The sequence below is a fragment of the Balearica regulorum genome, chromosome Z (genome assembly GCF_011004875.1).
Source record: "Balearica regulorum gibbericeps isolate bBalReg1 chromosome Z, bBalReg1.pri, whole genome shotgun sequence".
NCBI lineage: Eukaryota > Metazoa > Chordata > Aves > Gruiformes > Gruidae > Balearica > Balearica regulorum.
Window position 1 is genome coordinate 45,404,177 of NC_046220.1, and position 22,897 is coordinate 45,427,073.

The following is a 22,897-nucleotide window of genomic DNA, read 5'->3' on the forward strand; positions in this document are numbered from 1 at the left end:
AAAGACTTCATACCTGTGGCTTATTGAATTCAACAGTTATATCCTGTAAATCTACACCTAAATCCATTTTCGGTGATGAAAAGTCAACATCAGAGCGAGGATTCATAAGCAGTTTGGCTCTAGCTGAAATTGGACGGAATACTAAAAAACAGAAGTTGATACAAAAAGTTGATATAACTTCAATTATTTAAGTCTGCCATAAATGATACATAACGCTTATCAGCTCAAGTTACACCAGATTATTCAACTAAAAATTCTAAACTTCAAAACATGAAGACTTCATCAACACAGCTTAAAATATAACACAATCTATACTGAATTTCCAGTTTCATTCTGGCAACATTTGTGGAATAAGTATTTGTGGAACATTTTTACAAAACTTCCTGTATGCAGTATTACATGGCAGATGTTTCAATTAATAGTTTATATTGGCAACAATCTAATTTTTTTTGCTATAAGCTATTTATAGCACAAGACAGTTTCAAACATAGCACTTTGTACAGGAACTCTTATTCCATAAGGATTTTTTTTATGTATGTTACTGATGTTTTACACTGTTTGATAAATTATACTGACATCAGTGGATAAAACCAAATGCTCCACATTTCTAAATCCAAGCCCAAGCAAGCATGGAAAAAATCAATACGGATCCTACATAAAGCGAAGCATATGACATGAAAAATAGAGCAGAATTTCTTTATCTGTTCCACAATTTGGCAATGTCAGGCATTCAATATAGCCTTCAGAAGCCATGTTGAGTTCAATTTTTCCATCTGTTTCATCAACTGATCCAACAATCAGAATTTGTACATTACTGAAATTTGTATAAATTGTATTTTTATCAAATAAAATACCTTTGATTTCAACAGAAATACTGATAGACCATCCCCATACCAAATATTCTAAATTCACTGAATGGTTCATACAAGTGGAAACAGACATTTTTGCAAGAAGAAACCATGTTTACAGCAATTTACACTTGTTTCATTTTAAGCTCTGTATTTCTTGTGAAGTTTATTTTACTTTTATCTACACATTTTCTGTGATAGCATTTCTATTAATTCCCCCCCCCCATTTAGCTTCCTAAATATCATTTTTCATCCTTCCTGTAAGCATTATGTTTGCATTTAGACCAAATGACAGAAGCAGACTTTGTGCTTACTACCCTTCTATTTGTCTCAATCTAAACAGTTGCTCTAAAAGAGCCAGAATGTTCATTTATCATGGAATATCAGTATGATTTAATTCTTTAAATATCTGCATCTCTGATGGCACTACTAAATTTTAAGAGTGTAAATCCTCAATCCTGCAATTTTGCATACAACTATTTTGAACTTCTAGCTAAAGACTTAGACAACTGATGATGTTTAAACTTACTTTCTTGTAAAAAGAGGTAAAGCTAGCAACTGAAAAAGATAATTAATCAGAAGAAATTACTAAATAGTTCTCTGGCCGTCAAATAGAGAGACACAAAAGGCTTCCTCTTTCAGGTAAAGGCAGCAAGAAAACCCCATAAAACTTAACAGTGCCCTTTTTAATCCTCGCTATAGTGAACTGAGAACTTGCTTGCTAGAGAACAAGCCACTTCTAAGGCCATTCTGCCTTGTAAACTGTTACTAAACAATCACACAGATGCACATGAGAAATAAAACCCATGTATTTTCCATACAATGAAAAGTAAACAATCACCCTGCTTGAGTGGAGTCAATGTGACTTTTGGACTTACAGCAAGCAAGAATCAAAGCTATATAACTTGCAACTTGGCAAGACTCAAAAAAAAAAAAAAGTTGACGTTTCAGAGTTGTGTGATTACTATTTCCACCTCTAATGAAAAAAAGATACACTTCATATAAGACAGGTAAACTCAAAAACATTATCTATAACTGAAACCAATCTGATTCACAAAACTTACATGATACACATATTATTGCTAAACTCCTTAAAATGAGGAATTCTTAATGGATGCAAACAAAGAGGATTTTTTATGACATTCCACTAGAATGAATCATGACTCAAGACTCCTATTTTAATTAAAGCCTTTTAAGGCTACAGATATGGTACAGTATTCACTGTCAGGGAGACAGTTATTCCTACAAAAGAACTAAACTGCACTCTTACTAAGACTGTTGAATAACAGACAAAGTAGCAACCTCTGAGAGGCATTAAAAATTAGAAGTATACATGCATATTAAATACAAATAAAATACCACTCACCAAAATCATAACCTTCTGGAATCACATTGTGGCTGGCAACTCCCTGTTTTAAGTTAACCTACATATACAATGGAGTTAAAAATAAGCTGCATTTTTATTTCATTGTAAGGTTTTTAAATATAAAATGTTAGCATTTTAATACAGGTTTCAGACAATCCCTCTGATACACATTAAAATTCAAAATATTCTACGTTTATACAGAAAAAGACTTCTAGTTTTAGCTAATAAAATCACTGACGACCACATATTGTGTATAATTTTGTAACTGACAAAGGACTTTTTTTTGTTTTAACTTCTGCAGATGGGTCTTGTACTTCCATCACATAAAAACCTTAATATTTACTATTTTTCCTAAAAAAGTTCTTAGCAACAAGACAGTTCTCCAGGACACTGACACAAATGGAAGCAGAACTGAATGTGAAACATGGTCTATGCTTCACAGTCTAGAATACTAGACACATTATCTCATCCTTTACTTACCAACGATTCATCACAACCACCATGGTAGAACATCTCCGATTTCACATTCCAGTAAGCAAAAAGGTTATCCAGTCGTACAAGCTGAAAGTACAACAGAACATATGTATTAATACTTACAAATTTTAGGTTAGTAATTTGGATTTCACAAAGTCCGAATGAATAAAAATATTCAGATTGTTCCTTGCAGACTACACATCATTTTGTTTTAGACCCTATACAGTTACATGTTTTCTTGATCTCACTTTCTGTGGAAGGAACACTAATTCAGCTTTATTAACAATTCTTTCTTTAGCATACAGTTTATACTGTACTGTACCTTGTAGAATAACTTGGCAGTTTCATCATGTAAACATGGATTCCAATTCTTATCTGAGGTCTGAAATGAGAATTAAAGTTATTCCGATGTCTATAACACACCAAAATTTTATCATCACTGAAACAAACCAGGAAAAAAAAGAGAGGGACATCACCATAATTAAACCCCACTGAAAATAACAGGATGCCATATTCTGATTTAAGATTATTAAGCCATTATTTTAAGTGGAAACTTCATAACGCTACTCCCCCCCCAAAAAAATACACACATGTATATGCAGTGACTGGTAGTCTGCACACAAGAACCAAGATTATTTAAAATTCTATTTCCAATATTTCAAACTGTTTTCCTTTACACGAACATTATTTTTAGGAAGGCTCTTTGGAAAGAGATAAACATGGGACTAGAATTCTTTTACAATTCTGGAAATAGCATTTTAGTCTGAGCCCAAGAGAAACACTACATGTTATTATACTTTTTCAATGCTAATATGCATTTCAAGAGTGAAATAGTAAGAATACGAAAGCTTTTGGCCATTACACAAAACTTTTCAGAGGAAGGGGCTGTCAAAAACCTTTCAATAAGACAACTATTTCATTCAAGAAAGTAACTTTTACTTACTTTTTTTAATGCTTATCAGTTACACAGAAAAAGGTACTGAATCAGAGCATCTCAGCAGAATCAGCATACTGCTGCTACTAGGTAGTCTTGCAGAAAAAAATTATACAGTCTATGATCACTACTATCAGCACTTTAAAGTGGAGCTTGCAGATCAAAGAACTGAGCTCCAGTTTGAAACAAGATGCTATCCTCTTTTTTTTTCCTTTTTGTTCCCCTTCCTAATCTCAAGTATTCCTTTCTCGGGGTTCATGGCAGTTTCAGTAAAATATTCACAGATTCTGAATAGCCCAAATCCAGCAAAGTCTGGTACGTGGCAACCACAAAGTGCAGCAGGCAGAAGAATAAGAATTTCCTCCCAAAGGTCTGTTGTAATGCTAGCACTTTATTTTTAATGGCACCCCTGCCACAATATTTATGCTGGATTTGATAAACCAAGTAGTTACCATTGTGCATTATTCATGATAATAGGAATACTTTCATTAGACAGTATATTACCAGACAGCACAATAATACACAAAACATAAAACTTAACCTTTCAGTCTACATCAACATGCTTTTTTAGATGAAAAATAAAATTACCTGTAAACTTAGATTCTGAAGTGAAATCCCAAATGACAAGGGGTTATTCCGATTTGTGATCTAATAGAGCAAGGGGGAAAATACGAAAAAAGGATTATCTTATGCTCTAAATTTAGATTTCGAAGTAAACAGCCAAAAATAAAAAAAAAAAAAAGACAGATGTAGCAAAGATCTGACAAGTTAATGCTTTGGTACAAATTTTTTATTAGCTTTCATTTTTAACTATTCTTTTTTTTAAGACTATGAAATTTCCAAAACTTCACTAGGATTCTCTCAACATGGAAAGCAGCTAGGAGAAAACAAATCAGACAGGTTCCTAATTTCATGTTACAGTACACAACCCCTTATGCTGAGATATGCAAAAGTACTTACATCATCTTCATAGCGAATATGGATGTTGGAAATTTTCACCTGAAGATTTTTGATGACCTGAGTGACTAGTTTTTCAACAAAAGTGTCTTGTTTCTCTTCTTTTACTTTATCTAAGTTAAGGGAAAATAATTTAATATTTTGTTTGCAGTAAAGTATTTTAAAACTACACTAGAGAACACAACATAATAAAGTTTGTATGACAGATATTTCAATTTTCTATTACATTGTACTCCAATTGTATAAAAACATATCCTTTCAGTATAGTCTATAACATTTATATCCTCACACTATACAGTTTCAGCTTTATTTCTTGCTGCATGAAGAATCAGGTTGTTCAAAAGTATGACTTGTACCCTCTGATACTCAAGGTGGCCAATACGTATTCCTTGAAAGTACCAAAAGTTGAATTTAAGATGATAAGACTTAGCATGTATTAAAGAATAAATTACACAGAACCATTAAAAAGGCATAACCATAAAAATTCTTTGCTACTGGAAACAAAAGTTAAATTGATTCTTATGAAAGAAAATGTCAGGCAACATATGACACAAGCACACGATACTTCAAAATCCTTACTCATATGAGATCATGTCAATGCTTGAACCTTTTTATTTTCAGGATGCCTGTTCTGCAATATTGATGGCAGCTACACCTAAAGATCTGTAACTAACAGGGTTTTAAGTATCAAGAGGAAAACAGGACTCTAAAACACTTTAAGTGACAAATCCAGCATCTTTCTAGATTAAAGAAAGGAAAATCGTCACTTTCATTAGCTTTTCCCACTCTCACCTTGGTCAGCTATTTTCTGTTTTGCTTCCTCTATCCTTTGCAATTCCCTTTGTCTTGCTTCCAAGAGCTGCCTGGCTTCTTTTTCAGCATCATATTTTATGCCTAAATGCACAATGTAAAAAAGGTATGATACAAAAAACCTTACATGTTTTTGGAAGATGCTGTTTCAAAAGCAGTAATTTTCACATTTTGTTAACAATTACATAACAACAAAAGTTAGGTGACTAAATGGAAACTCCTGAAAGACACTCCATTCCCATTACCTAATTGTATTTGCTAGGAGCATCTACTAGCTCATGAAAGCTCATGAAAACAATATCAACCCATTCCAGATACTTCTGAAATTCCATCAATCTAAATTCACTTTTTTTATCTACATTAACTTACTGGCTGTGGGCACAATAAGCAAATAAACTCCATCAAGAACCGCCTCAACAGGTTGAGTATAAAGGTTTTGCCATGGAATCTGTAGGTTAAGTTGGCCTACAAACACAAAAGGAAAAGGTTAAATAGTTGACTGGGGGAAAAAATATTAGAAAGATAACTGACATTAACCACAAAATCCCTGAACAATTATTATATTGGACAGAAAAAACAGTGTTTCTGACAGACACGTCCTTTGGGTTGTTTTACATAGCACACAAATGAACATGAAGCAAGTTTTTCCATGAGCAGAACTATTAAGTCTACAGGTCCTCTCCTTACTCGCTTGAATTATATTCCACAGCAACCTCTCCCTCCTTGCAAATCCCGTCCAGCACCCTCAAAAACAGAAAAAGCATGGGCAGCTCATATGTGATCAATCAGCTAAATACTCATCAAATTAGAATGTTTTAAATATATTTTTTCTTTCTTTTTCTGTGGAAGAGAGTCTTAAAGAAGTGTGTATGTTTTGTGAACATGGGGACCCTGAGGTTACAACATCTCTCATTCTTCATCCAAGTGCCAGTTTTAATAATGAAACCAGTCACAGGAAAATATATACCTCCAGGGTAGATTTAAGGGAAACATGGCTTTAACCTTAGTTTGCTTTAAGAAACCACTAACTTTTAATAATCAACTTGCAATGAGAAAACTTTTCATACTAGCAAAAACAGGGAAGGAGGATAGAAGGGGAAGTGGAAGGCAAAATCAGTTGTAGAGTCTTGCTAAAACAAGGGATGAGATCCAGTCCTGCTCGGTCACTCATCTTCCCTGTGGTGTGTTCTTTTCTCATTAATATTGAGGTGATTACACAAGACTCCAGTATATTTCAGCTTTAACATCTCAGCTCAAGAAAAGGTGCTTCTTCAGAAGAGACAAGCTTCAGAGTGTACAAAGCAAATTTCAGAGTGCAAAGCATACAAATCAAGGAAACTAGGCAAATTACTTGCTTAGGATGCCTAGAGCCACTTGCGAGGAAAAACAGTATGTTTAGTAACTCCTGCCTGGGGGTATGATAAAATGTAACTTACCAATATGTCCTGCTTTAACTTTAAATGGCACATCCAGCTGACTCTGAAATAAAGTGGTTTAGAACATTTAAGCTTATTTCAGCAATTTGTTAAATGTTCCCATACAGGAAAAAAAAGATGATGATAACCTTAATAAATTTACCTTTCAACCACTGAACAAGCAAGCGCTTGGTTATTGATTTAAGCTGTTAAGCCATGCTAGGCTAAATACACTCCCAAGAGCATGTTTCTAGCTTCATGACATACAGAAAGAAAAAAAAAAAAAAAAAAAAAAAGTCTTTCAGTATTGCTTTTGACCTAAACACATTCTTTTAGCAATTGCCAAGAGTTTTGTTTGTTGGGGTTTTTCTTTTTTAAAAAAGGCTACTTGGAGCCAGCACACATCTTCACTTTTAAATCTAATCTCAAGTTAATTGCACAATCCACACTAGAACATAGAAAACAAACAAGTAAGATTTCACTTAAAAGACAGTGTATCCTAAAATAAGAACTGAAAAAAACATGTACAACCCAAAGCATTGTTCAAGAATCATTTTTTGCAACAGTTTTATTTTTATTTTTGCTAACTTACCAGTGCATTTTCTTTTATTTCAAGATTCTTCAGTGCTACGGCTCCTAAAAGCAAAGGAGCCAGTGAGTAAAACTACAATAACCAGAGTAATAGTGGTGCATGCTAAACATCCCAAAGTGAGTCAGTGGTCCCTGACCTGTAGTTCTTCAACTCTTTGCTGTAGAAGGTATCCACAACCTACACCTCAAATATCCATGAAAGAACACACTGTTCATTCATGCCACAAAATAATATCTGAGATCTTCTCATGGAGCTTGCACATCCATGGAAAAGAACTTAAGATTCCTCAAAGTTTCTGGAAATTACTGTCACATTTTTTAAGGACCATTTTGAAATTAAAAGTTTCCTTCTTTTTCCTCAACCATCTGCTTCCTATGCTTATGGAAATCTAGCAACATTAAATCTAGAGAGAAATTTTAGCCCTCAAATGATCTTACATTTGCAAGTTGTATTTATAGACTTATAAAAGCTTATAGGAAGCACTTCAGTAAATCTAATTTTTAAATGTCTTAAGACAACAATAAATTCAGTACCCTGTAAACACAGAGAATTTGATTTGCAAGATCTGTTTTTACAACATATTTGACATCAGACACTTGCTATAAAGGAACAATGGAAGGGTCCAGGAAACTCAAAACTTAAAAACATGCATATAGTCTGAAGCAATGTCTTCTGCAAATTCTACAAGAAGGATGGAACACTTGCAATGGTTACCTTCGAATTAGTTGTACAGTGTTAACACATGCACATGGAACAGACACCTGATACAGCTGAGCAGGGACATAAATGAGATTCAGGAAACCAGAAGCAAATTACAGGCCTGGAAAGGAATACAACTTGAGATTGCAGATGAAGATTTGCTTGACCGAATAATGTTTTCCTTTTGGGGACAAAATGCTAGAAAAGGCCAAACATATAGGGAGACAGGAGCTCCAACTGTAAGAAATATTCTTGCAGTTATATAATGCTGATGGAATTAGACTACTGTTCAACGTACCACCAATTTCAGGAAACTGGACCCTAATCTCAAAAATGCATTCATTAGAACAGTTGGCTCAAGTTGTTGAACTGCTGTGGAAGAGCTGATCAGGTAAACTAATCCATCGGTCTTGTAGCACCATAGAATGGTTTGGGTTGGAAGGGACCTCAAAGATCATCTAGTTCCAACCCCCCCTGCCATGGGCAGGGACACCCTCCACTAGACCAGATTGCCCAAAGCCCCATCCTGAATGCTTCCAGGGAGGGGGCTGCCACAGCTTCTCTGGGCAACCTGTGCCAGTATCTCACCACCCTCACAGTGAAGAATTTCGTCCCAATATCTAATCTAAATCGACCCTCCTTCAGCTTAAACCCATTACCCCTTGTCCTGTCACTACACTCCCTGATAAACAGTCCCTCACCATCTTTCCTGTAGGTCCCTTCAGGTACTGGAAGGCTGCAGTAAGGTGTCCCCGGAGCCTTCTCTTCTCCAGGCTGAACAATCCCAACTCTCCCAGCCTGTCCTCATAGGAGAGGTGCTCCAGCCCTCTGATCAGATTCATGTCTGTCTTGTACTGGGGACCCCAGAACTGGACACAGGACTCACAAAACACTATCAAGTTTTTAATTATTTCATTTACTGTTTGTAATAAGCTATTATCACTTTCCAGTAGAATTGTAAACATCTGTCATGTGCCACCATCAGCCTCTCCAGAGAAATACTACATGCAGAATGATGTTTTTGAGAGCTGGTGATTCTGCTTTTAAGCCTTAAAATACACACATATTGAGAGGCACATTGGAAAAAGAAAAAAAAAAAAAGAGGAAAAAAAATCAAAGAAAGCATTCCCAGAAGTAGTCTCTAACTAGTCTTGTAACTTTAAGTAGTCTATATAGTTTTTGTAGGCAATAATAATATGACAATTTTTATATACCATTGGGTTCAATACTACTCTAAATTTATTCCCTGATAAAGCTGACCCTGCACAGACCATTTTAACTCTCATTAGACAGAGTTTTATTACATGAGAGACACACTAAAAAAGTATTTGCTTCTTCAAGAAGTCATCGCTAATTGTAATTGTATTCATGGCAAGTAATTCTCACGGTATACAGAGCAAAGTTTCAGGTTTGTAAGCAAGTTACCATGGATGACATGCAATTCTTGCATGTCAGTTGAGCCATAATACAAATGTTCACAGGCAAACTCTAAGACTCTGTGACACATGAAGCAGTTTAACTGCGTTTAGTGTCTTTCACTTTCACTGTCAGCTAAGTAAACATTACTTCTCATTTATCAAGGGTTTGGCACATGCCACATTTCAGCTGTGGCACAGTAACTTAAGCTGCAACGATTTGGCAGCCCTAATGCTTCTAAAAACAAGGTATTGCAAAGTGAGCAAGGATTATCATCTCAAGCATTTACAAACAGTATTTTGTGATGGAGAACTATAGCTCATTTTACCTGAGCACATCATAATGGCAGAGAATAAACATGGTATCAATACTGTTTCAAACAAGAAGGCTTTGACAATTCTACATCAAATGTTGAGATTGGGAAGTGAGATAAATAATTCTTCACCATTTTTCCTACACTTATGATTTTACAATCAATAAGTTTAAAGCTTTCAGTTAAAATCATTAGAAGAGAGAGAAATTACTAAAACTTCTATTATCTCAATTTTAGTATAAAATTAGTGAAAGACATTCACTAAAATACCACCCTTTACTCACAAAAACCTTGACTGAGGGTCTGACCACCGTGAATGGACTATCAAAGCACACAAAAGGCTACTACTGAAGCACTATGTTTTGCATATTTATGCAACCCTTCTTTCTCCTACACTTGAGAGGGAGTGCAAGAAAGAGGTTGACTAAACATCCCTGCAAGTAAACAGGAACTATTTCCAGCATTACCACACCTCAGCTGGCAACCAATTCTCACACTCACGATTTAAAATGCAATAACTGGCCAATGTCAGTATTCTCTTTCATTGCCAAAATTTAGTCTCTGTCACACTTGGCTATTTCACTTGCAATGAAACATAGCTCCAGGTGCAACTGCATTGAATCCTGACTGTTCTGCTAGGGGTACCAAAAAAAAGAAAAAAAAAACCCACAGAAACAGAAGCAGGAAAATCAGGGAACAAAGGCCTGTTACAGGACATAATGCTCACTGATTTTTACTGTCTTGGAACACTGCCAAGGGATTTTACTTGCAAGAATTTCAAAACACATCAAGATTTGGTTGTTTAGTTTTGTTGGGGTTTTGGGGTTGTTGGGTTTTGTTTTGTTCCCTTTTGGGAGCAATTGGATGTTTCTTTGTTTTGAGGACAGAAATGCATCCAGACAAAACCGCATTTAATGGGTTAAAAATTGCCCAACTAAGCAACCTTGAAAACAGTATATACAAGTGGTTGAAGTTGTATAAATACCTAGGGTTAAACATGCAGGCTAACAGCCAAAACAATAATAAAAGCCAGAACATTTATAAATACCTATAGCACAGTCTAGGATTTATTTAGGCTATATTATAAAGCAAACCCTTAGCTTTATTCATCTCTGGACATTGTAAATAATTCAACAAAATCAAACATTTGTCAAAATTCTGGAATAAATAGGTTTAGAGTTTTAATTTTGGATAATCAAAATAACTTCATTAATTTGAGCGCACGAACCAACACCCACTACCAAGGACTTAGCTCACAAAAAAGAGATCTAGAAAATAAGATAATAGTTGGTAAACCATTTCACCAAGGAGGCCTAACTGAAATTTTGCTATACATGTCAACAGAAGCTAAAGAGGGGGAAGAAAATCAGTCCACATAAAAATTCTGCAGATTTAAACTATGTATTAATCACGTCTTCTGTCTTGTAAATAAGAAGGGGGGTGGGAGGGGAACAGGGAAGGCAGATGAAAGAAAGAGAGGTGAAAGACAACAGGCATCAGAAAATGAAAACACCTCAGCTAGTATCTGTCCAGTACCCAACATTCCTGCTCACATATTTTAACAGAATTTCTGCTTTTTAGCAACGGCATTATCAGCTTGTTGTGAACCCCTTTGATCACTTTATACAAACTGCTGCCTTTGCCAGTCATTTCCCACCTGTGTTTGTGCTGTTAATTATTCCTGTTTATGCATACTTTCTGGAGACAAGCTCTAAGTCTCTGAGCATCAGAGCATCTGCCAAATACCTCCTCCCTCTATTGACATCTGTTGTAAAATAGGTCACTAAAGGCAGCAGAAACTACTAGATATCCTTAATTCCTCAGTCAATTCAAGTTACTAATATGTAAGGGATGGGATTGCACCTGCTATACCTTTGTACCTGCTATACCTTGACAAGGAAAGGTATGTAAAATAAGTAGTCTTTTATTAGAATAATAGCTGTAGCCAGAAAAAAGTAGGTAAAAAGTGCTTGTGTGCTCACAAACCTGTGTCAATTACCTGCCTATATCATCCTACTAATGTAGCTGCACCAATAAGAGACATCGGCTATTCAAATAACAAGTTAAGTAATATATGCTTGTGACATTATCTAATAAGTAGGCGTGCCAAGTCAACAGAGAGTTAAGTATTTTAAAGTGTTGTTCTGAGGGTCTAATCAAGACACTGAAAAGTTATTTAGATCCAGCCAAAAGAAAACAGTGGCAACACGGACCTTGGTGAAACAACTGTTTGGTCTCTCATAGTGTGTGGAAATCTCAGCCACCTTTCACTTCTCAAAGATCAACATCTCACATTGCTTCAGTCATTTCTTCTGGTATTGCAGTATAACTTTATTAGGTCTAGACCATTCCAAAAAAATCTAACTTATCTCAATACTTATCTAACCTGGTTTTCTAAGCCAAATACTTACGCATTTGTTAAACACAGCTCATTGAAACTATCTTTTTAAGTGAAGACCAAAACAAGAAGTTTAAAACATTGTTCTTCCCAGCATCATCCATCCATAACTTTCCCTGATGGCTGCCTAACACATTGTTTTGGGTTTCTGTGGCAAGATTTTGGTAGCAGGGGGGGCTACAGGGGTGGCTTCTGTGAGAAGCTGCTAGAAGCTTCCCCCATGTCTGACAGACCCAATGCCAGCTGGCTCCAAGACAGACCGGCCACTGGCCAAGGCCGAGCCCCTCAGCGATAGTGGTAGCACCTCTGGGATAACGTAATTAAGAGGGAAAAAAGAAACACTAGCAGCAGCTTTTGCAGCCAGAGAGAGGAGTGGGAAGATGTGAGAAACTCTGCAGACACCAAGGTCAGTGCAGAATGAGAGGCAAGAGGTGTTCCAGGTGCTGGAGCAGAGATTCCCTTGCAGCCTATGAAGAAGACCATGGTGAGGCAGGCCATCCCCCTGCAGCCGATGGAGGAAGGATGATGAGGAGCAGATATTCATGTGCATCCCATGGAGGACCCCACACTGGAACGGGTGGAGGAACCTGAAGGAGGCTGTGACCCTGTGGGAAGCCTGCACTGGTGCAAGCTCCTGGCAGGACCCATGGAGAGAGGAGCCCACACTGGAGCAGGTCTGCTGGCAGGACTTGTGACCATCTGCTCCTGAAGGTCTGCACCTTGTGGGAGAGACCGACGCTGGAGTAGTTCATGAAGGACTGCAGCCTGTGGGAAGGACCCACATTGGAGAAGTTGGTGGAGGACTGTCTCCCATGGAAGGGACCCATGCTGGAGCAGGGGAAGAGTGTGAGGAGTCCTCCCCCTGAGGAGGAGGAAGAACCAGCAGAGACAATGTGTGATGAACTGACCACAACCCCCATTCCCCGTCCCCCTGTGCTGCTGCAGGGGGGGAGAGGTAGAGAAATGGGGAGTGAAGTTGAGCCCAAGAAGAAGGGAGGGGTGAGGGGATGTGTTTTAAGATTTGGATTTATTTCTCATTGCTCTACTCTGTTTTGCTTGACGATAAATCAGATGGGGGTTTTTTCTAAGTTGAGTCTGTTTTGCCCATGATGGTAATTGGTGAGCAATCTCCACCCAGGAGCCTTTCGTTGTATTTTCTCTCCCCTGCCCAGCTGAGGAGGGCAGTGACAGAGCGGCTTTGGGGGGGCACCTGGCCTCCAGCCACGGTCAACGGCCTCCAGCCTCCAGCACCTGGCCTCCACCACACACAGTAACTTTTTATTCTGCTTCATACTAATGGCGTTCTTAAGGAATATGATTTCCTTCCCTGTTATATTCTCTACTGAGCCTTGGTCTTTCCAATGTTGGCCTTACATGTTCAAATTACCTTTTTTACTTCTATAGGTTGTCCTACATTATCCTTTCTGCATTGCCTTTTACATTTCAGGTCATTCAGTTCTTGCAACACTCTCAGCCATGAGTCTGTTTTCAGACATTCCATCTTTCTTTAGTATTGAGATAGTTTTGAATTTTTACCCGTCAATCAGAGGGCGTTTTTAATGAAAAGAAAAACTAAAAACATTTCTGTAGTTATTACTGTGTTTGTGTATGTTGTTTGGAGCAGTGACATCACACAACTTTACTACACAGATTGAATCTGGACAGTTCTAATATGGCATACTGAATTCTCTCATTATGTGAAACTGAAATGAATGCTAAGCATGCTCATTAAAAAATCATTAATAAAGCTCCCAAATTCACATAAGATGAAACTACGTAAAGTTAGTTTTTATACATATATCCAGACACTACCAACAGGTTACCAGTCTTAATCTAAACAGGCTAGCTATAAAACACCACAGTGACAAAACTTGTTCATTACAGCATCCTAAAAAAAAAAAAAAAAAAGAAAAACCACTTCCTTTGGTATTGAATCAGAGCCAAAAAAAAAAAAGGTTGTTTAAAATTTAAGATACAGATATGTAGCACCTGTACAGTGCTGTAACATCCAAAAAGCATTGGATGGCCATTTGCTACAAGGAGAAAAACTTTCCTTTTAATCACTACTAAAATATTTGAAATTAAATTGTACTAAATCCATTCAGACTACATGATTTATGTAAACTTCAGCAAATTTGTCATGACACATACTCAAGACAGACATTGTATGAAAACACATAGCTGTAATGAAACACTTTCAGAGCATGTAGACAAGCCTGAAAGAGTATTATGTTTACACAAAATATGAAGACAAAAAAATAGTACTATTGTCATAAAAAATTAATTTAGTTCCACAATTCCAGTAACTAGGAAGCCAATCTTGATCTGCAAAGCAATGATGGCCTCCATAAAAAGAAAGTAGTCTACTAATAGCTATTGCCTTTTAGTTAGAGGAATGCAATTTCTAGGTCCTTCAAGATCTTTGAAACAAAATAAATATTGCACATGCACGCACCATTAAACATAGTTTAAGTTGCATATACAAGTAAAAGCATCATGCAGTAGACCAGGAAAAAAATGAACCTCTACAGGTGATGCTTCAACAATGCTACATGCAGCTCTAGGCATCTCAGAACAAGATGTAGCTTCATATACCAATTTTCACACTAAGCAAGTAAACAGACTATGTAGAGAAAAACTAATTTTATTCTAGTACAAAGGCACTGTACTGAGGAAAAAGGAATTAAATTTAAAGAAAAGATATACTAAAGTGTCTAAAATATTAAAACTACTTGTAGAGGAAATCATAGAAAAATCCCAATATCAAGCTCCACATACATACGACAGCTGAATATCAAAACTCCAAAGTAAAAACTAGTGATATCTATTTAGTTTTTTTTAAAAACTGAGAGCTAATGTGCATCTAATCTGATAAAAGTTGCCTCACAGAAGCATAAATAACCACCAGGAATCTAGAGAGCAGGAAAAATAAACTTTTAACTTTTCATAATGTGTAAACATCGCCCAGAACATTTACAGAATGTTCCATATTCTAAATTAAATATTTTGCTTGCCTTTCACGAACAGAAGGAACTACGATAACTGAAGAACTTGTTAAGTATACAAATCAAACAATTAGTTTGACACATTTTTGTTGAATCCTTTCAAATAAGACACACATTATCTATAATAAATGTGCTACACTGAGCCTTACTGCTACAGGTCAAGGACTACTACTATCTCTCCAGCTGTTACATGTGCTGTTGCAGTGCTAACTGAACTTTACAAAGATCTTACAAATGCCCTGACTGCAAAATGAAAATTACTGCAGAGATGAAATCAAATAAGGACGCCATTTCGGAAAAGAGAACCATGAAACAAAAATGTCTAGGATGCAAAAAACTCCAGGAAAAGCTTCCAAAATCTGATTCATATATATGAGTACCTAAGAATGGAATGATAGGTAGGGAATACCTCAAGGATGCTTCACACCTGCAGACGTATGCACATACATGTAAAAAAACCTGCACCTCTGTGTTTCCTTTTGCTGATGGTGCAGACACCTGGTACGCACGTTCAAAACCAGGCCAGGAGTGGTCACTGCACATGCATCTGTTAATTGTATTTGTCTTACTCTTCTCATGTTGCCTTACTTTGCTTAGACATACTGGAAAGAGAGACCTTTGTTGCCATTTTCTTGTACATACATTACTAAAGGGATCTCAAGCCAGCATACTTTCCTGCCTTCAGAACTGGCATGCTAATTCATTTCTACAGACTTGCTTACCTCGCTCAGCACAGTAGGTCACAGCCTCTGCAAGCACCTAAGAGAGTCTCTGTTCCTATTTCTTTAATGTTAGAAAAAGGAAACATGGCAACTATTCTAGACCTAAGATGACAGCACCAAAAAAAAAAAAAAAAGGCATGTCACTGCTGTTTGCAGAGAGGCTACTGAATTCCACTGGCACACCGCTGACACTAAAACGCTATCAAAACCCCAGGTGGTTATTTTCAGTTTCCTATTTCCGGGCAGGGAAAAAGTCAGTAAGTCAGTTCAGTTTCGCATTCGCTCAAGCCGGGCGCGACCCCGGCCCCGAGCCGCCGGCGGCTCCAGCTGCCCGCCCAGCCCTCCCCAAACTTTCCGCGAGTATCACAAGCACGGCGCGGACCCCGAACCCCGCAAGCTCCCCAGCCAGGAGAACGCAGCAAGGGCACCCCAATACGGAAAAATAACCCCCAATCGGACACTCATACACCACGAGCATTTTCGACACGTTTTTTCCCTGGTTTTGCTGCTCCTCCTGGCCCCGCCGCCGCCTCCCGCCCCGCCGACCCCCGCGGCCGCAACCGCCACCGGCTGCTCCACACCCCCCACGGACACCTCCTCCCCAGCCCGCCCGCCCCCACGACTATTTTTAAGCAGCCGGGCAGGTGAAGCGCCGGCAGAGCTGCCGGGCAGGCAGCCCAATGCGGCGGCGGGCGCGGCGCAGCACGGCACCGCCCGGCCCGGACGCCCGGGGGACTCAGCGGGACACCGCCCCGGCCTCCTCCCTTGCGCGGGCGGCAAGGCGGCTCCGAGCCCAGCCGGGTGCGAGACAGGCGCCGCGGCAGCGCTGAGGGCGGCGGCGGGGCCGGGCGGGCGGCTCCCCAGCGCGGCCGAGCCGGGCGGCGCGTCCCCGCGCGGCGCGGCAGCCCCGTACCTCCCCAGATGCCCAGCTTCAGCTGGGAGCTGTCCAGGTTCACCACGTAGTCGCCGAGGAAACGGTTCAGGACGTCCACGACCAGCGACTCAAACACCATCCTGCACCGCTGCCGCCGCCCCGGCAGCAGCAGTAACAACGCCGCGGCTCCGGCTCCGGCCGCGGCCTGGCCCGGCCCCGCCCCGCTCTCGGCCACACACACTGCGGCGCCCCGCCCCGAGGCCCGAGGGGGCGTGTCCCTGCCTGCCCCGCCCTTTCTCCCCGCCCACCTCCCGCCAGCCGTCGAAACGCGCCCCTCCTTTGCGCTGCGCGCATGCGCCGTGAGACGCTTTTTCTGCGCACAGGCGCGGTAGCTCGGTGCTGGCTGCGGGCGTGGGGAGGGAGGAGCGCGGTTTGCCTGAGGCTACGGGAGCCGGCGGGGGCCGCGCCACGGCGGGGCGGGGAGCCGGGGGGGCTTGGCTGAGTGGGTGCTTCTGCCCTTTCTCAGGGTCGCTTCGTACCATTTCCGGGGGAAATACGAGGGATTCACGCTGGCTTACCACTTTGGTTTTAAGATGTCATTTGACTTGTCCAAGAAGTTTAAACGTGGTAGCCATTACGATTTTTTTAATTTTTTTTTTCCCCTAGCTAGGCAAGTGTAGAAATTACTACATCTCTCAGCTATTTGAAAGTGGCTGAACTATTATTAGCATAATGAGTAAACCAAGTTGAACTTAAGACAGATGTCCAAAGAGCTTGACTGACGTGCCGTTTGCCGGCTTGGGAGTCTGCGGAACCAAACTGAAAATTCTGGGTCGTGTTTACCCTGAGTCACTCTGTGCCGGGGCCTCCCGCTCGCGTGACGTTCAGCCAAACAGCCACAATGCATTTCTTTGATGATGGCAGTAAGAATACAATTATCCTCCAGCTTGTTCCTGGAACTGCGACAGTTAGGTTTGAAATTAAGTTAAAATGTCTTATTGATAAGCCACCCTCTGAGTTTTTATAGCATGTGGCACTAGGTTTGTGTGGCAAGTTTAGGGGGGAAGGAGGGATGCCTCTGTGAGAAGGGACCAGGACCTGCCCCGTGCCAGACACAGCCGGCTCCAAGCGGCCCACCACAGGGCATGGCTGAGCCCCTCAACAATGCTCGTGGCACCTCTGTGGTAACTCATTTAACAAAGGGTAAAAAATGCTGCACGGCAGCTGTGAGAGAGAGAAGTGAGAAAAAACAGGAGAATCAGCCCTGCAGATGCCAAGGTCAGTGCAGAAGGAGGGGGAGGAGGTGCTCCAGGCGCTGGAGCAGAGATTCCCCTGCAGCCTGTGGAGAAGACCATGGTGAGGCAGGCTGTCCCCCTGCAGCCCATGGAGGATGGTGGTGGAGCAGATATCCACCTGCAGCCTGTGGAGGACCCCACGCTGGAGCAAGTAGATGTGCCCTGAGGGGAGCTGCAGCCCATGGACAGCCCACGCAGGAGTGGGTTTTCTGGCTGACCCGCGGCCCATAGCGGATCCACGCTGGAGCAGTCTGTATTCCTTTCTGTCAGTGCCACTGAACTTGGATATCCAATATACTAAATTAAACCATTTTAATTACAGTGTCTTACTTGGGGGATACAAATGGGTAGTCTGGCAGAGATGATACGCTCTTGCATTACTTTTTATAGCAATAAAAGAATGCTGCGTACCACTTCTCCTGACCTTTCCTTTCACAGTGGCGTGTATTTGCTTGCTTACCAACAGTCTGACTCATCAGCAATGCCTCACCTCCCCCCAACATGCAGAATTTAATTATTTGCAAAGAAGTAGCTTGGTTTAAGGAAGCACACTTTTATCAAGGACATCGTTGTTGTTGTTTATTAGCACAAGGAAGGGGAGAGGCAGAATGAGGCTGGAGAAGGGTAACAGGCAACAAAAAAACATACAGTCTTGTTGACATTTGGTCTGTGTTTCCTTTTGCTGATGGTGCAGACACCTGGTATGCACCTTCAAAACCAAGCCAGGAGTGGTCACTGCACATGCATCTGTTAATTGTATGTGTCTTACTCTTCTTATGTTACCTTACTTTGCTTAGACATACTGGAAAGAGAGACTGAAGTTTATTGTGTATGGTTTGAAGAAATTACAGTCTCTGCATTTCCAGTTCTTGGGTTTAGCATCTTTTTCTCTTCAGCGACAGCAGTAACAGAAAAAGAAAAAACATTAGAAAGAGATAATTTAGACCAATAAAAACCAAAATGTGATCAGCGACTTGTGTGCGTCAAGTGTAACTGTGTCCATGCACTAATACATATACGTGAGAACATTTATGCAGCAAGCTTTCTATAAATTTCTTACACAAAGCCAAATGTATTTCTTATGAGCTGTCTCTAGGGAAAAGTGTGAACCCAGGGCATTTCTTATTTTGTGACTAAATCACATATCTTCCTATTTAGTTGTGGAAAAGCTAGTTGTTTAATCCACTTATATCTACTCCTGTCCACTTACTTTTCCAAAGTCAGGCTTTGGCACCATGCATCCTCATCATTCTCTTCTACCATTCCATTTTCCAAATTAACTCTCTTTATAAGTCTGCAGCTCCTTAGGGACTAGGTAAAGCTTCTTTTGTCTATTCAAATATTCTGCAGAAGGCATTCTTAAGTCAGGGGAACAGAAGTGTCCTAGGTTAAGTAGTATTGATCAGAAGCATACAATTTTCATTTTGTTACTGAAAAAAAAAATAAAATTTGCTATAATAGATCTTTCCACTTCACAAAGTGTGGGTGAATCTTCCACAGCAGTCAGTGAGGCTTGAAGATCTCCACCTGAGAAAACCTGCTTACTGTTGATGAACTGCTAGGCCTAGTGTAAGCATGTGATTTCTACTAGCAACTCTTTATATGGTTAGAAATCCGTAACATTTGCAGACTTAGAAAGGCAAGGGGGTTCAGTCCTTCTTTTTCCCTCATCGCTCTGCATGTCCCACAGCTCACTAGCACCAGCAGGTGCAGTGTCATTTCAAGCCCAGTTGGAGCAGTGGCTGAGATGTAAGGAACAGGGGACATCAAACAGTGGAGTATCTGTGGAGCATCTGTCCAGTCACATGAACCAAAATTTCCATGAAATTTGAGAACTCCGTCTGCATACATGACACAGTCACAGCCACCTGGACAGCAATTTTTCCATTTGAACTGGTCTTCTATGTGTTCCTGCAGTCCCCATAGCAATCCATTAATAATCTCTGTGCTTTTCCCAATTTTGTAATCAAAGGTGCTGATACCTTGTTGGCACTTCACACCCATAACAAAACTGTTTAACATGCGGGTGAGTATTAGCAGCCACATTTCTGCGCTCCCTGCTCATACCATTTCTCCAAGCTGAGGCTAGAGGCCACTATCTTCTCCATGCCAAAGGGGGATTCTGGGTCAGCTTACTGCTGACCTCTATGTGAACACTGCTCAGATTTCTGCTGAAGTGACTCAACATTTCACAGGTCTGCCAGAATGGCAGGTCATCTGCAGGTACAGTGCTGTCCTCTGCTACAGGACAACCACTTGCAGCCCTCTCAGTCACACAGAGTTCAGGCAAGTAAATTTGCTCATAGGAAAACAAAACAAAACAAAAAAGTTGTTTCTGGGTTTTTTTATTCTCCTCAAAAACTTATAATTTTCAGGCTGCAATGAAATCACATAACTTTAGGCATACTGCCATGATTTGTTGTATTTTCACGTTCTTAAATATGAAAATTCTTATCCTTGTTTCTTCCATGTTGCAGGTAGTCTTTTCAAAATGGCTTTGACTCAAAGGAGCATGAAGGGTGGTGACTAAAACGGGATGGACTATGAACCTCATTTAGTGTGTCCTCAAAACCAGAATTCTGTCAGTCTTACAGGGATGTCAAAATTTATGAACTATTTCATGAACTATTTTAGAATATACTCGTAACTGGAGTAAAACCACACATCACAAGGGTGCCTTATTTCTAAATCTTTCAAAGCCACATGGTTTTGAATCTCCTGAATCAGCTGAACCATGGTGCAACAACGTTTGCTTTACTTACACAACCTTTTCCTCAGGACAAGGTGAAATATGTGTTAAGTCCTAAACTACTTCTATTACACATGCAGCAATGTAGTAACTGCTGAAAAGTGTAGTAATCTTACTCAGTAAGTCCACAGTGCTGAGCCTAAACTGCTTAAAGTCTCTTTGAAACTCAGAGACAAAACCACTCCTGAATTTTCCATCTGATCATGGTATGCAAAAAAACCTCCAAGATCTGCTTACTAAAACATTTTAGCTTAATTTTAAAGCCAGTTCTTGCAGTTCTAGGAACAAACTAGAGAGTAATTATATTCTTCCTGCCATCATCAAAGAAATGCATTCAGCAGTTTGGCAAAATAGAAACTTCAATTCTGAGCACATTCTCTGAGAAGACTCAGAGTCTTTTTCAGCAGGTCCCTGGCAATGTAAACTGTGTTTTTTCCCTTGCCAGCTGTGAACAGCTCTCTCCTGCTGATGTCTGCCAGCAGGAATTATCAGTTGCTCACACCAATACCATCCAGTATGTATTTTTTGGGGCCTAAGTAACTACAAAAGTCTGGCCTTACATGTGAATGGTTAATAGTCCACAAAGTAGAAGGTTCCTGCCTTAATTGAAGAGGTACCATATGGCAAAAGCAAGGAATACCAAGGATGTGATACCAAGGATTCTAATTAAGTATATTACATCCACATTTTGTCTCTCTTCTACATAAGCACATAAAAATAAGAGAGTACCTGTGCCACTTAGGCTGATGTTTTCCATATTTCTGAGTTTATTTTGGTAGTTTGATAATTGAGCAATATGGTTATCATCATCATTATTATTTTTGTTTCAGAATCAAGAAGTGAGATTTGAAATTTTTTTTTTTTAATTTACCTTTTTTTAAAAAAGAACCTTTGTGTAGAGGTTCTTACAGCATTCATTGGTCTTGAGTTTTAGAAGAATAATAATCTGGGAATCTTTTTTAGAGTGAAGGCATTTCTTGGCAATTTGGAGTTCCTTTCTTGTGAACATCTTTATTAGTTGAAATTCTTTGATTTTCACCAGATGGGCTTGTTACAGTGTTTTCATGATTTATTTTAATCAACATAAATATTTGAAGGATTATCTGGGTTGATAGGAACTGGTTTTGAAATGATCTAAGAAAACAAGAGAAACAGTTATGAAAAATCAGGAGAAACAACAACTATTTGTCGTGGTTTAGCCCCAGCCAGTAGATAAGCACCACGCAGCCGCTCGCTCCCGCCAGCAGGATGAGGGAGAGAATCGGAAGAGTGAAAGTGAGAGAACTCCTGGGTTGAGATAAAGACAGTTTAATAGGACAAACACAAAAAGGAAAAATAATAATAATAATAATAATAGCCATAATAATAGTTATAAAACAAGTGATGAAGAGCACAATTTCTTATCACCTGAAATTGGTGCTATGCACAACCCTCGGCTGCCCAGCCTCCCACTCCACAGGCACAAACAAGGAATTCATTCCCCACTTCCCACGGGCAGGCAGGTGCTCAGCCATCTCCAGGGCAGCAGGGCTCCATCATGTGTAATGGTGACTTGGGAAGACAAACGCCATCACACAGAAGCGGATGCTGCGCAAGACCCCCAGCTGCTGCACAAGTCCTGCAGCTGACCAGTTACAAATGGGACATGATGTCATACGGTATGGAATATCTCTTTGGCCAGTTTGGGTCAGCTGCCCTGGCTGTGTCCCTTCCCAGCTTCTTGGGTGCCCCCAGCCTTCTCGTTGGCAGGGCAGTATGGGAAGCTGAAAAGTCCTTGACTGCTGGGCAACAACTAAAAACATCAATGTGTTATCAACATTGTTCTCATCCTAAATCCAAAACACAGCACTACATCAGCTGTCAGAAAGAAAGTTAACTCTATCCCTGCCAAAACCAGAACACTATTTAAAATACCTACTTTTTATTCCCTCAGGCTATTTAAAGCAGATTGCATGAATAAAAAAACCCCAGCAGATAGTGTATAGTCAGCACAAAAGATGCTAAATGGAATTGTAAGCTAACAGCAGTAG

At 39.8% G+C, this 22,897-nt stretch overlaps 1 protein-coding gene across 2 annotated transcripts in view; it reads right to left on the reverse strand.

Moving 5' to 3' along the window:
- VPS13A (vacuolar protein sorting 13 homolog A) overlaps positions 1-17,074 on the reverse strand; it is a 109,446-nt gene extending 92,372 nt beyond the window's left edge. For both annotated transcript variants that reach the window (XM_075740885.1, XM_075740887.1), the window contains exons 1-11: positions 16,863-17,074; positions 7,397-7,440; positions 6,826-6,868; positions 5,759-5,854; positions 5,372-5,473; positions 4,583-4,692; positions 4,211-4,270; positions 3,011-3,070; positions 2,695-2,775; positions 2,215-2,272; positions 14-141 (exon numbers count right to left, since the gene is read on the reverse strand). In XM_075740885.1, coding sequence (XP_075597000.1) covers positions 14-141; positions 2,215-2,272; positions 2,695-2,775; positions 3,011-3,070; positions 4,211-4,270; positions 4,583-4,692; positions 5,372-5,473; positions 5,759-5,854; positions 6,826-6,868; positions 7,397-7,440; positions 16,863-16,962 — 882 coding nt within the window. In that variant the 5' untranslated portion in view covers positions 16,963-17,074. The remainder of the gene's footprint in view (positions 1-13; positions 142-2,214; positions 2,273-2,694; positions 2,776-3,010; positions 3,071-4,210; positions 4,271-4,582; positions 4,693-5,371; positions 5,474-5,758; positions 5,855-6,825; positions 6,869-7,396; positions 7,441-16,862) is intronic.
- Between the last annotated feature and the right edge of the window lie 5,823 nt (positions 17,075-22,897).